Source organism: Coregonus lavaretus (genome assembly GCF_964263955.1).
Source record: "Coregonus lavaretus genome assembly, chromosome: 34".
Classification (NCBI taxonomy): domain Eukaryota; kingdom Metazoa; phylum Chordata; class Actinopteri; order Salmoniformes; family Salmonidae; genus Coregonus; species Coregonus lavaretus.
In genome coordinates, this window is record NC_140021.1 from 33,030,951 (window position 1) to 33,045,127 (window position 14,177).

The window sequence follows — 14,177 nt, forward strand, 5'->3', positions numbered from 1 at the left end:
TAGAAATAGAATATATGCTATCTATGATTCTATCTAGGATTCTATTTCTATGTTTGTGCCTCTCCACTGTGTGTTTTCCTTTCTGTCCAATGGCTACCTCCTGTTTCCCTCACGCTTTATCTTCTGTGTCCATCAACAGGATCAGTTTGGCCAGAGGAACAATGTCCACCCCAATCAGCCTTCTCCTTCTCCAGAGGTGAGCCTTTGTACCACCAGTTACAATACAAGTTATAGGGACAGCATTAAGGGTCATAAGTGTGTTTTGTGTTAGTCTGTGTGATATCGAATGAGTTTGAATGGCAACGCAGGTCAGTATGTGTTAATGTTAATTAGAAGACATTGAAAAAGTGCAGATAAAACCTGTCTTAAAGTGACAAATTGGCGGTTGGTCATGTCCCTTTGGGCTGACACTCCGGTGACGAGACGACTTCTGTACATGTGGTTCTTTCAGCCTGAGCTGAACAACGAGGTGTTTGAGGATGAGGTAGAGGGGGACGGAGGAGTGGGTAGAGGTCAGGCAGCCCCAGTCTCTCCCCGACCCTCCCTCTCCTCTGACCGTCGGGACTATATGAGTCTGGCAGCAGTGCCACGCCTCTCCAGAGCCTCCATGGACATGGTCGTAAAGGTACCCCCCCCACCCCACCGTGGGTGTCCCCAATCGGGCTGAGATCGGGCTGTGGTCTCCTTTGCTTTGGTGGTGATGGCAGTGCTATATCACTGTTACTTACAGAGAGAAGGGGCGGCGGTGCTACATTTGGTGTCAGAGGTGGGATCCTGGGTTGTGATTCGACTGCCTAATTTATATTTTTCCCACCTGCTTAACAATCAATTAATACTGTGCTGGATTTACTGTAAAACCTTCTTAACTTTCTGATGATTCTCAAATGAAATGGTCAAATCAAAATATTTCAGTTTATTAAAAGAATCTTCATGTTTTTATGGACTGGCTATTTTTATGGACATTGTTGTGGGATCTGGCTTACGTATGTGTCTGTGTCCATTGAATGTTTGATTGGGCAGGTTGAAACCAACCTCTGTCCCCATGGCCATTTCAGAGGGCGGTGTGGGTAATGTTGGTGTACGAACTGTTGCTCTTCCAGCATCCTAACCACCCTATCCCTATGGTCCCCTCCCCCACAGACTCCATCACCTGGGGGCAGAGACAGCCTGGAGCAGCGCTCCTTCAGGGACAGACAGAAGTACTTTGAGATCGACGTGAAGCAACAGACGCCCGACAGCAAGCCCAAAGGCCGCGTGTCCCTGGTGGGAGCAGACGACCTGAAGAAGATGAGGGAGGAGGAAGGTTTGTGCCAGCCAGCTCCTTTATTTCAAGCCCAAATAATACCCTTTACCCCCTTCTAGGGTTGCACATTTCTGATAACTTTCCCAAAATGAGGTTTCTGAATTTGATGCTTTAATCCTTCATGATTCCAGTACTCATCCAACCAGGAATTAAGGAATATCTTGGAATTTTTGGGAAACTTCTGTGAATGGTACAAATCTCTGGTTCATTTTGGTCAGAGAGACTAATGCTGCCTTCATAACATCTCATAAATTCTTAAATACCAGCATACCACTTGGAAATATCTACTTGAACGCCCTTCCAACTGGTAATTACTAGTGGGAAAATCGTCTCTCATCTCTGAGCTCCGACTTCTCCCACACGCTGAACTCTGACGTCACATACTAAGGAAATGACCTCGATAACAGCATTTTCGGCAGTTAAATGCAACAACAAAACATTATTTAAATGCAACACCAAAACATTATTTTTAAAAATTAATAATCAGTTAATATGGTTTTTGAACACTAATTTGTTTACGAGTATGATAGCTGTAATTTTAGTGCAGGTTTAAGCAGCGTGTTTGCCATTAGTCAATTGGCGTTCTCAACGAGTTCAAAGCATGTGAATGCAAGGAACTCGTTGCTCCCAGTATACAAGTAGTATTTTCAGAGTTTCCCACTTGTTATGAACGCAGCATAAGCTCTGATGAATCGCATCCTAATGGAACTATGTTTCTACAATCCCAGAGAGGAGATTCGAGCAGCGGGCACGGGAGTACCTGATGGATGACGATGACGAGGAGGAGGATGACCTGGTGACGCAGATGGGAGTGTTGAAGGCCACGGGCAAGGTGTTGCTGGACGGGGTGGAGTACAAGGTGGAGCCTGTAGCCACGCCCCCCAGGCACTGTAACACGCCCCCCAGCTACTGTGGCAGCTCAGGGTACAGCCTTTTCTCTTGAATTTATTAGGAAATACGCTTGAAATTAAGATTCATTGATTGCACATTATCAGATGCCTATGTTTTGAGTAATGGAAGATTATATTGTGGAGGTTTTTTATTTTAAATTCAGCTGTTTAATGTCCCCTCATTTATGTTTGTGCCCATAGGCCCTCGTTAGTGGATGGTAAAGGAGACTCCCAGAGGAATTCCCTAGAGGAGAGCTTCAGGTTGGAGCAGCAGAGGCCCAACTCCATGACTGGGTAAAAACAACCAAACACGTCCTAGATTTTAAATCACAAATCCGTGTGTGTGACACTGTTTTATAGTCTCTGCAGTGGTCTCCCAAACGTGTGTGTGTGTAGTGTGTAGTGTCTGCTGCAGTGTGTGTGTGAGGTGTTATGTGGTGTGTTAGCAGTGCGTTTTGACATTGTGTGTTCCTCCCTCTCCACCCAGTCTGATCCCAGTGTACCCTGGAGAGTCGGGGGCTCCCATCCGGACGGCCAAGGCAGAGCGGAGGCAACAGGAGCGGCTGAGAATGCAGAGTCCAGAGCTGACCCCAGCCGGAGACAAGGACCTCTCCCCCTCCGAGAAACGGGCTCTGGAAGCCGAGAAGAGAGCCATGTGGAGGGCAGCAAGGTACACACACACTTACACAATCACACACACACACACAATCACGTCACACACACACACACACACACACAATCACGTCACACACACGTCACACACATCACAAAAGGACATTTGAATATGTGTGAAGAAACTAAAGGGACATAGATCAATATGTTCTAAATACAGAGCCAGGTAGAGAACAGCAGGGACAAGATTCCTCTTTGCCTTCCCAACCTTTCTGTGTTTCTACTATTTTTGCTTTTTGTCCTGTTTCTTCTCATCTTTTCCATGCGTTATAGTGACTGATTATCAGAGATTCCTCTTAAAGGAACTTGGGTTTTTACATTTTAGTCATTTAGCAGAGGCTCTTATCCAGAGCAACTTACAGTAGAGTGCATACATTTTCGTACTGGTCCCCCGTGGGAATCAAACCCACAACCCTGGTGTTGCAAGTGCCATGTTCTACCACGCTCTCACCCATCTACAGACAATACCCCATAATGACAAAGTGAAAACATGTTTTTAGAAACGTAGCAAATTTATTGAAAATGAAATGCAGACATATTTTAAATAAGTATTCAAACCCCTGAGTCAATACATGCTAGAATCACCTTTGGCAGCGATTACGGCTGTCAGTCTTTCTGGGTAAGTCTCTAAGAGCTTTGCACACCTGGATTGTACAATATTATTGCATTTTCTTTTATTTATTTTTATACTTGAAGCTCTGTCAAGTTGGTTGTTGATCATTGCTAGACAGCCATTTTCAAGTCTTGCCATAGATTTTCAAGCTGATTTAAGTCAAAACTGTAACTAGGCCACTCAGGAACATTCAATGTCTTCTTGGTAAGCAACTCCAGTGTATTTTCGGCCTTGTGTTTAGGTTATTGTCCTGCTGAATGGTGAATTTGTTTCCCAGTCTGTTGTAAAGCAGACTGAACCAGGTTTTCCTCTAGGATTTTGCCTGTGCTTAGCTCTATTACGTTTATTTTTACCGTTTACCTTTACTCTCTAGTCCTTGCCGATGAGAAGCATACCCATAACATGATGCAGCCACCACCATGCTTGAAAATATGGAGAGTGGTACTCTAATGTATTGTGTTTGATTTGCCCCAAACATATTCATGATATAAAGTTCATTTCTTTGCCACATGTTTTGCAGTTTTACTTTAGTGCCTTGTTTTAGAAATTTTTTATTCTGTACAGGCTTCCCTCTTTTCACTCATTGAGGTTAGTATTGTGGAGTAACTACAACTTTGTTGATCCATCCTCAGTTTTCACCTATCACAGCCATTAAACTCTGTAATTGTTTTAAAGTCACCATTGGCTCATGGTGAAATCCCTGAGCGGTTTCCTTCCTCTCTAGCATCTGAGTTAGGAAGGACGCCTGAATCTTTGTAGTGATTGAGTGTATTGATACAAAGTGTAATTAATAACTTCACCATGCTCAAAAGGATATTCAATGCCTGCTTTTTTAGGTGCCCTTTGCAAGGCATTGGAAAACCTCCCTGGTCTTTGTGGTTGAATCTGTGTTTGAAATTCACTGCTCGACTGAGGGACATTACAGATAATTGTATGTGTGGGGTAAAGAGATGAGGAAGTCATTAAATAAAGCAATTGTACACCAGAGGGCGTGCTAAACAACTTTTTTAGCACGGCTGTGCTGCGATCATATGTACGAGGCTGAGCCAAGTACCGTAGATCAGCACAGCCGTGCTAAAAAAGTTGTTTTGCACAACCTCAAGTGTACAATTGCTTTTCTACAACGGGTTACCAATGAAATAAAATACGTTATTTTGATCAATGTATTCATAGGCTACTATTTCATCCCTCAAAATATAGGCCTAGTCCTGACACATCTATGGTTGCTAGCCATGCAAGCTGGCCGTTCATTCTGTCGGTTAGGTTGCCAGAGACATGACCCAGTCGTTAAGTATTTTTGTTCTATATCTATGGACATGACCCAGTCGTTCGTTCTAAATGTTCCGTTGCCATGCTGACTGGCAACGCTCTTATACATTGCTTGCTAGCCAACTACGGCTAACACAGTCAGGTCAAACAGTGCAGCCAGAATAACAGCAAAGTAGCTGCATGTGTGTTTGTTTAGGCTGTTTTGGATTTCGCCTGGCATAGAAAATGTGCTCTCTCGTCAGGACACTGTTAAGAGGAGCTAACCAACTACACAGCTAACACAATCACTTCAAACTGAAGCTAGTAAGACAGCAAACTAGCTGCATTTCATGTCATTTGACCTGTTTTCCTATTGACATTTCTTTGTATATACAGTGGGGGAAAAAAGTATTTAGTCAGCCACCAATTGTGCAAGTTCTCCCACATAAAAAGATGAGAGAGGCCTGTAATTTTCATCATAGGTACACGTCAACTATGACAGACAAATTGAGAAAAAAATTTCCAGAAAATCACATTGTAGGATTTTTAATGAATTTATTTGCCAATTATGGTGGAAAATAAGTATTTGGTCAATAACAAAAGTTTCTCAATACTTTGTTATATACCCTTTGTTGGCAATGACACAGGTCAAACGTTTTCTGTAAGTCTTCACGAGGTTTTCACACACTGTTGCTGGTATGTTGGCCCATTCCTCCATGCAGATCTCCTCTAGAGCAGTGATGTTTTGGGGCTGTCGCTGGGCAACACGGACTTTCAACTCCCTCCAAAGATTTTCTATGGGGTTGAGATCTGGAGATTGGCTAGGCCACTCCAGGACCTTGAAATGCTTCTTACGAAGCCACTCCTTTGTTGCCCGGGCAGTGTGTTTGGGATCATTGTCATGCTGAAAGACCCAGCCACGTTTCATCTTCAATGCCCTTGCTGATGGAAGGAGGTTTTCACTCAAAATCTCACGATACATGGCCCCATTCATTCTTTCCTTTACACGGATCAGTCGTCCTGGTCCCTTTGCAGAAAAACAGCCCCAAAGCATGATGTTTCCACCCCCATGCTTCACAGTAGGTATGGTGTTCTTTGGATGCAACTCAGCATTCTTTGTCCTCCAAACACGACGAGTTGAGTTTTTACCAAAAAGGTATGTTTTGGTTTCATCTGAACATATGACTTTCTCCCAATCCTCTTCTGGATCATCCAAATGCACTCTAGCAAACTTCAGACGGGCCTGGACATGTACTGGCTTAAGCAGGGGGACACGTCTGGCACTGCAGGATTTGAGTCCCTGGCGGCGTAGTGTGTTACTGATGGTAGGCTTTGTTACTTTGGTCCCAGCTCTCTGCAGGTCATTCACTAGGTCTGGGATTTTTGCTCACCGTTCTTGTGATCATTTTGACCCCACGGGGTGAGATCTTGCGTGGAGCCCCAGATCGAGGGAGATTATCAGTGGTCTTGTATGTCTTCCTTTTCCTAATAATTGCTCCCACAGTTGATTTCTTCAAACCAAGCTGCTTACCTATTGCAGATTCAGTCTTCACAGCCTAGTGCAGGTCTACAATTTTGTTTCTGGTGTCCTTTGACAGCTCTTTGGTCTTGGCCATAGTGGAGTTTGGAGTGTGACTGTTTGAGGTTGTGGACAGGTGTCTTTTATACTGATAACAAGTTCAAACAGGTGCCATTAATACAGGTAACGAGTGGAGGACAGAGGAGCCTCTTAAAGAAGAAGTTACAGGTCTGTGAGAGCCAGAAATCTTGCTTGTTTGTAGGTGACCAAATACTTATTTTCCACCATAATTTGCAAATAAATTCATTAAAAATCCTACAATGTGATTTTCTGGATTTTGTTTTCTCAATTTGTCTGTCATAGTTGACGTGTACCTATGATGAAAATTACAGGCCGCTCTCATCTTTTTAAGTGGGAGAACTTGAACAATTGGTGGCTGACTAAATACTTTTTTTCCCCACTGTATATCCATAAAAATTATGCGGATTCATGATTTCGACTGGCTGAGAAAAAATGTCAGTTAATTCTATTGGTTAGGTTGCCAGAGACGTGACCCAGTCGTGAAGTCTTTTTATTCTATATCAAAGGACGCGACCCAGTCGTTCGTTCTAAATGTTCCGTTGCCATGCTGGCTGGCAAAACTCTTATCCCTTGCTTGCTAGCTAGCCTACTACGGCTAACACAGTCACGTCAAACCGTGCAGCTAGAATAACAGAAAAGTAGCTGCATTTAATGTCGTTTTACCTGTTTTTCTATTGACATTTCTTTGTATACAGTGCAATCGGAAAGTATTCTGACCCCTTTACTTTTTCCACATTTTGTTACGTTACAGCCTTATTCTAAAATTGATTTAAATTATAATTTTTTCTCGTCAATCTACAAACAATATCCCATAATGATAAAGCGAAAACAGGTTTTTAGACATTTTTGCACATTTATAAAAAAAATTAAATACCTTATTTACATAAGTATTCAGACCCTTTGCTATGAGACTCAAAATGTAGCTCCGGTGCATCCTGTTTTGCTGTTTATTATCTATGTGTAGTCACTTTACCCCTTTCCACATGTACAAATTACCTCGACTAACCTGTACCCCAGCACATTGACTCGGTACCGGTACCCCCTATATATAGCCTCGTTATTGTTATTTTATTGTATTACTTTTTATTGTATTTTTTTACTTTAGTTTAAGTAAATATTTTCTTAAGGTAAGGTCACCTGTCGGCACATGTGACAAATAAAATTGGATTAGATTTGATGAACCCAAGATTGAACTCTTTGGCCTGAATGCCAAGCGTCACGTCTGGAGGAAACCTGGCACCATCCCTATGGTGAAGCATGGTGGTGGCAGCATCATGCTGTGGGGATGTTTTTCAACAGCAGGGACTGGGAGCAAAGTACAGAGAGATCCTTGATGAAAACTTGCTCCAGAGCGCTCAGGACCTCAGACTGGGGCGAAGGTTTCCCTTCCAACAGGACAACGACCCTAAGCACACAGCCAAGACAACACAGGAGTGGCTTCGGGACAAGTCTCTGAATGTCCTTGAGTGGCCCAGCCAGAGCCTGGACTTGAACCCGATCAAACATCTCTGGAGAGACCTGAAAATAGCTGTGCAACGACGCTCCCCATCCAACCAGACAGAGCTTGAGAGGATCTGCAGAGAAGAATGGGAGAAACTCCCCATATACAGGTATGCCAAGCTTGTAGCATCATACCCAAGAAGACTCGAGGCTGTAATCGCTGCCAAAGGTGCTTCAACAAAGTACTAAAGTGAAGGGTCTTAATACTTATGTAAATGTAATATTTCATTTTTTCATGTTTTATAAATTTGCAAAAATGTCTAAAAACCTGTTTTTGCTTTGTCATTATGGGGTATTGTGTGTAGATTGATGAGGGGGGAAAACAATTGTAATCCATTTTAGAATAAGGCTGTAACGTAACAAAGTGTAAAAAGTGAAGTGATCTGAATACTTTCCGAAATGAACGTAAATTCTCAATAGGACAGTGGGGATGTAATATATACTGAACAAAAATATAAACGCAACATGCAACAATTTCAAAGAGTTTACTGAGTTACAGTTCATATGAGGAAATCAGTCAATTGGAATAAATTCATTAGGCCCTAATCTATGGATTTCACAAGACTGGGCAGGGGTGCAGCCAGGCCCACCCACTAGGGAGCCAGCCCCAGCCGATCAGAATGAGTTTTTCCCCACAAAAGGGCTTTATTACAGACAGAAATACTCCTCAGCGAAGGAGAAATGCTCACTAACAGGGATATAAACAAATTTGTGCACATCATTTGAGAGAAATAAGCTTTTTGTGCGTATGTAACATTTCTGGGATTTTTTATTTCATCTGATGAAACATGGGACCAACACACTTTACATGTTGCGTTGTGTAATATTGAAACTATGTTGCAAATGTCGAGAGACAGACAGCAAAGTTGTTGCAAACCAAATGTTAGGCTAGAAGCAAGGGGAGATAATGTCTAGAGGCGTTTTTACAGTGGAGATCAAGTTAATGAATTGACTGGCTGGGCTGATGGGACAGGATGAGCAGGGATTTCTCAGATGGAGCAGAAAACAAGATTCCCATTTTTGCACCAAAGGCTTACCGGTGCTAAACGTTTTTCTCAACCAATCACAATGCTTGTTTTGACCAACCCGTTGTAGAAAAATCATGTTAAACAGTATTATTGCACACAGATTGAGTCCATGCAATTTATGTGATTTACAGTATGTGATTTATAATACTTTTTAAGCAAAATGTTTACTCCTGAACTTACTTGCCATAACAAAGGGGTTGAATACTTATTGACTCCAGACATTTCAGCTTTTCATTTTTAATTAAATAGTAAACATTTCTAAAAACATAATTCCACTTTTACATTATGGGGTATTGTATGTAGGCCAGTGACACAATCTCAATTTAATTAATTTTCAATTCGGGCAACACAAAATGTGGAAAAAGTCAAGGGGTGTGAATACTTTCTGAAGGCACTGTGTATCTACTTCTGATCTCCTCCCTCTCACTGTTTTCATCTCTTACTGCTAGACTGGTCTCATTGGACTCTCTCTCTCCTATTCGTTTCAATGTTTTACCTCTGTCTGTGTGCCCTGTCTCTCCGTCCCTCTGTGTGTTTTCCTTTCCTCCTCTTCCTCCTCTCCCTGCCCACCTTCCCCTTCGTTGTGGGTGCAGGCCCTATGGCCTAGAGGAGGATGTTAGGCAGTATGAGCAGGACCTGGCTAAGAGGCTCTACCAGTCGCGAGTGAGGGCGTCTCAGGGCACCGCGCCACCCCCTCAGTCCCAAAACGCTGCCACCTCCTCCGCTGCCTCCCAGCTCAGGTCTGCTCACCAGTCCTGACCCGCACACCATTGTGGGGGTATTGCTGCCTGGGGTGCTTTGGTTTGGTGGGGGGGGGCTGTTGATTCACTCTGCTAGCTTTCTTCCTTTCTCTCTCACTTTGTTTCACTCTCTCTTTCTTTCTCTCGCTTCTCTCTTGGTTTTAACGCATCTTTCATCGTACTAACATACAGTCCCCAGTGTGGCTGTAGCTGTCTGTGAGCTGAGGGCCTGGCTAGGTAGTCCTTCTCCTGGATTCTGTCACGCTGGTCTTGTACTTTATACTATAGTCTTAAAAACAAGCATTTCTGAGTTGAGTGAACCACCGCAGGCCAGGATAAGGAACACCCAACAGCTGCTGTTGTTGTCTGGTTGTCCTCCCCACTCCATTAGAGCAACGTGCCCTAGTTCTCTCTCTCTCTCTCTCTCTCTCTCTCTCTCTCTCTCTCTCTCTCTCTCTCTCTCTCTCTCTCTCTCTCTCTCTCTCTCTCTCTCTCTCTCTCTCTCTTCCCTCTCTCTCTCTCTCTCTTCCCCGTCTCTCTCTCTCTCTTCCCCGTCTCTCTCTCTCTCTCTTCACTCTCTCTCTCTCTCTCTCTCTCTCTCTCTTCCCCCCCCCCTCTTCCCCCCCCCCCCCCCCTCTCTCTCTCTCTCTCTCTCTCTCTCTCTCTCTCTCTCTCTCTCTCTCTCTCTCTCTCCCCCCCCCCCCCCCGGTCCATCTCTCTATCTGACGGAGTTCTCTCTCTCCAATAGGATGAAGTCTCTGGAGCAGGATGCGTTGAAGGCTCAGATGGTCATCGCTAAGTCCCGGGAGGGAAAGAAGCGTGGCACAATGGACCAGCTGGCCGAGTCGCCCTCGCCCGCCCCCACGCCATCCCCCACCCCTCTGGAAGGTACGTCAGTGGCCGTCTCATGCACTCACACAGCTTAGCCCCTACATTCATTCACTCTCACTCAATGTCTGAGTCCCAAATGGCACCCTATTCCCTATATATTGCACTACTTTTGACCAGTGTCCTATGGGCCCTGGTAAAAAAAATATATAGAGAGAATAGGGTGCCGTTTGGGATGCAGCCTCTCACTCAATACCACACCTCGATCATCGAGTGGATTCAGACTCATAACCTTTTTCTGTCTAACAGATTTCAGTCCACAAGGAGTGACGTCACCAGGCAGACTGGTAAGGATCGAGATCTCTACTGCTTTTGTTTGTTAAATGAGAGTTCATAGAGATGTCTCCACTGACCTATTTCAATCCAGGGTAAAAGAGACTCGGATTGTTGCTTGGACAACCAGAGCTCATTTTAATTGAGAATAACAATGTCACAATCTAACACAAGCCTTCCTTTTAAGTCGCTATTCCGGTGAGAGATGTTCCATCATGAAAAGTTGTTTTGATGGGCTTTAAGGCACATTTACATTTTTCGCCACCATTGTACACAATCACTTCAGCCTATCAAATGCCTTGATCATCACTACAGCCAATCAAATCCCTCTCCCTCCACAAGCCACACTGGACTGTAGTATGAGTCATCCATCCAGCTCCACTGCCTCCTCTCTCATTCTCCCTCCCTCTTTCCCTTTACCCATCCCTGTCCCTCTCCCTCTTTCCTCACCTCTTCCTCTGCTCATTCCTTTTTGCTATCCTTCTAGTCCCTGTCGGAAAAGAAGTTTGACTACCGACAGTTTGCTGCCATTCCTTCTTCCAAACCCGTATACGACATTCAGGTATTGACTGCATGCTGAGCTCCCAGGCCCCATCCCTCTCCTGACTTTCCCTTCTGCCACCGCCCCAATCCCCCTCTGGTCCTCCAGTAATCAGACCTTACAGCAGCGCTGGTGGTGCCACTGCTTCTACAGCTGCCGCCATTTTGGCTCTCCCCCTGATTGATTATTCCCTGCTCCGCTGCTCCATTCTGGGGATGTGGTTTGCTAGTTGCTGCCTCCGATTTAGTTGATGAATGGATCTTGGAAACATAATGCTAATACACTAATACACCAGTAAGATACTGACCACGTAATCAAATCAGGTCCTGGGTCAGTTTTCTATCAGGATGACCTCTTACCTCCACTCAAAGCTTTCTCACCATCCCTGTTCTCCCACTCGCCTTCCAAAACATTACCAACCAATCACCTTCATTTATTTCCAAACAACCAGCCTCCACCAGGCAACATCAACACTCACCAACCACCAACCACTGATTTCAGCCCCACTAACCAGCCCCCAATCAGCTTCCGGGGGAAACTGCCCAGATCCTGCATCTCTCCCTCCTTCTCAGCCACTCTCACTCTCACCAGCTCTCCCTTTCTCTCCATGGCCGGGGCTCAGAGCCGTGTCTGTCCTGGTTCCTGATCACCTCTCCCAGTATCAGGCAGACCTGACAACAACGCATCACCTTTTGGGATCTCCTGTCCTGTCATGCTCTTGACTCCTAGTGCATAACATTTTCCAGTCTATCACTTAACCAACATATTGGTGATGGGAACTTCCTGGGCTAAACGTAATGAGGTCTCCCTAAGCTTGGATCTCAGCCTGCATAAGGATGATTCTACAGGGGTTCCTTGGGGGTCAGGGAGACTTATTTCTCAGTGGTTGTGGTGGTTTCTGGTCCAGTATTTTGTAGTCTGTGCTGCTATCAGTCTTTTTTCCAGTCTCTGTAGATTAAGTGTTTTATCAATCAGTCTTCCACACTGAAAGGCCACCAAATATTCCTCCACTGCTCCCAATATTAATTTGGCCTTCTAAATTTAACATGCTGTTCTATAACAAGCTTGCCTAGTCTTGAGGCCTCGTGACCTAAATACAGTAGAACTACTGTAGAGGCCAATAGGCTTCTCTGATACTAATGTGCTTCTCACGAACTCGGGGACACTGGAATGTGCATAACTTCTGGCATACGGTTACTGAGCTGCTATTTGGTGGGCTTTAACAGTGGGTATAGACCTCAGTGTACAATACGTGTGCAACCTTATTCTCCACATGTCTCACAAAGTGTGCACTTGTCATGCATACTCCCTGTGATGGGTTAACAATGGTTCAATCAGGGAGTGTGCAAGTGCACACTTAGGGAGAAGTGTTTTGGAGAACCGGGAAGCAGGGTATGTGTTTGAGTGTTGAATTCACACCAATATGGGCTACTGTATTTGTGCTTAGTCCAGTGGGAGAGACCTGTGTAGTGGGCTGTGCTGTGATTTTCTCTGCTGCATTGGTGACTGTGGTTTGGCTAAGTGTCTTGTAATGCTTCCTTGCCTGTGAACAGCTGCTCTCTGTGATGTGCCTGGGTGATGGAACAACCCCCGGAACTGATGGACTAACACAACCCTACCTTTAACTTCCCCAATCCTAACATCAGTCTGACCAGACTGCTGTGGGCAAGTGGAACCTACCTTCTCCACCCTTGCTGCCACAGTGACTGCCTGGGTGAAGAGCCACACCCACCCACTGCTAGTCCCCTAGCCCAACTTGGTGAAGGGGTTCTGGAATTATAGGTGGCCACATCCCCTAGCCTTCTTCCACTCACACACTCTCTCTGTGTCCTTCTCTTGCAGTCCCCTGACGTGGTGGATGACATTCAGTTCATTGACGATGGCTCCAGTAACCCAGGTGAGTGTCAGTGGGTCAGAGTCAACAGAACCTCTTGACAACCACATCAAGTGGGGTCCAGCATCTCTGTTGGTAAAATAGTGTGCTTTAAGTAGGATTGGCCCTATGGTTGCAAAATTCCAGTAACTTTACCAACATTTCCAGGTTTTCTAGAAATCCTGGTTGGAGGATTCCTAGATTTCCTACTTATTCCCTCCTGATTTCTGAAATATTCCAACTGTGATCTGGAAAACCTGGGAATTTTCAGAAAGTTAACAGAATTTTGCAACCCTAGCCCATAATGTACAATATGTTACCCTGATCACTTTTATCCCTTTGATTCAGGTGACTTCCTGGGATAAGCGACTCCTATTGGTAGGATTTACATACTGCCGGTTTCTGTGTGTGTGTGTGTGTTTCTCTGAACTGTGTACCCCCGTTAGTCAAGTGTGAAAAACCATAGCATAGTAGGACCATATGTTCGTAGTGCTCTCTCTTTCTCTCTCTCAGCTTTATAGAGTAGTAGGGCATGGTTTGCCCTGATATGTCTGTAGCCTTTGTAACAGTTTCTACCGTTATGGAGGCTAAAACCATATCAGGGCATGGGATGTTTTCCAACGTTGGGAGGGGGTTTGCTTTACCATTGATGGCTTTGCCTGCTAACCATTCCTCACGTGTCAACCAGCTACTTTAGCTAGATCCGTCAAACATGCTACAGTACTGTACATAATATTTGGTGTGTTAAACAAACTGACACTCTACTGCAGATCCAGATCCTGCATGAACTCAAATTGGCTAAACCAAAGACTTAAAGGGGATGTTCAGTATTTTGCAACTTAATGTTAGATGGTTCCTCACCCTGAAAGTAGTCTATGGGCCAGGAGAAACTGTAATCCATGGTTCAGTTTTCTTTAAAGAGCCACTACGAATTTAAGCAGACTTTAGCCACGCTAGCTACTTTCAGGGTAAGCATCCAAGTATTTCTAATAAATGTTCCTCCATTCA

General features: G+C 44.5%; 1 protein-coding gene across 8 annotated transcripts in view; it reads left to right on the top strand.

Moving 5' to 3' along the window:
- LOC311109417 (protein scribble homolog) overlaps positions 1-14,177 on the top strand; it is a 119,557-nt gene that overhangs the window by 98,941 nt on the left and 6,439 nt on the right. For 3 of the 8 annotated variants that reach the window (XM_084152287.1, XM_084152288.1, XM_084152293.1), the window contains 10 exons: positions 140-196; positions 452-625; positions 1,141-1,303; positions 2,032-2,227; positions 2,395-2,487; positions 2,681-2,863; positions 10,343-10,482; positions 10,732-10,769; positions 11,243-11,317; positions 13,139-13,193. In XM_084152287.1, coding sequence (XP_084008413.1) covers positions 140-196; positions 452-625; positions 1,141-1,303; positions 2,032-2,227; positions 2,395-2,487; positions 2,681-2,863; positions 10,343-10,482; positions 10,732-10,769; positions 11,243-11,317; positions 13,139-13,193 — 1,174 coding nt within the window. Of the gene's footprint in view, positions 1-139; positions 197-451; positions 626-1,140; positions 1,304-2,031; positions 2,228-2,394; positions 2,488-2,680; positions 2,864-10,342; positions 10,483-10,731; positions 10,770-11,242; positions 11,318-13,138; positions 13,194-13,517; positions 13,548-14,177 lie in introns of all 8 variants that reach the window. The other 5 variants (XM_084152289.1, XM_084152294.1, XM_084152290.1 and 2 more) reach the window with 4 other exon arrangements.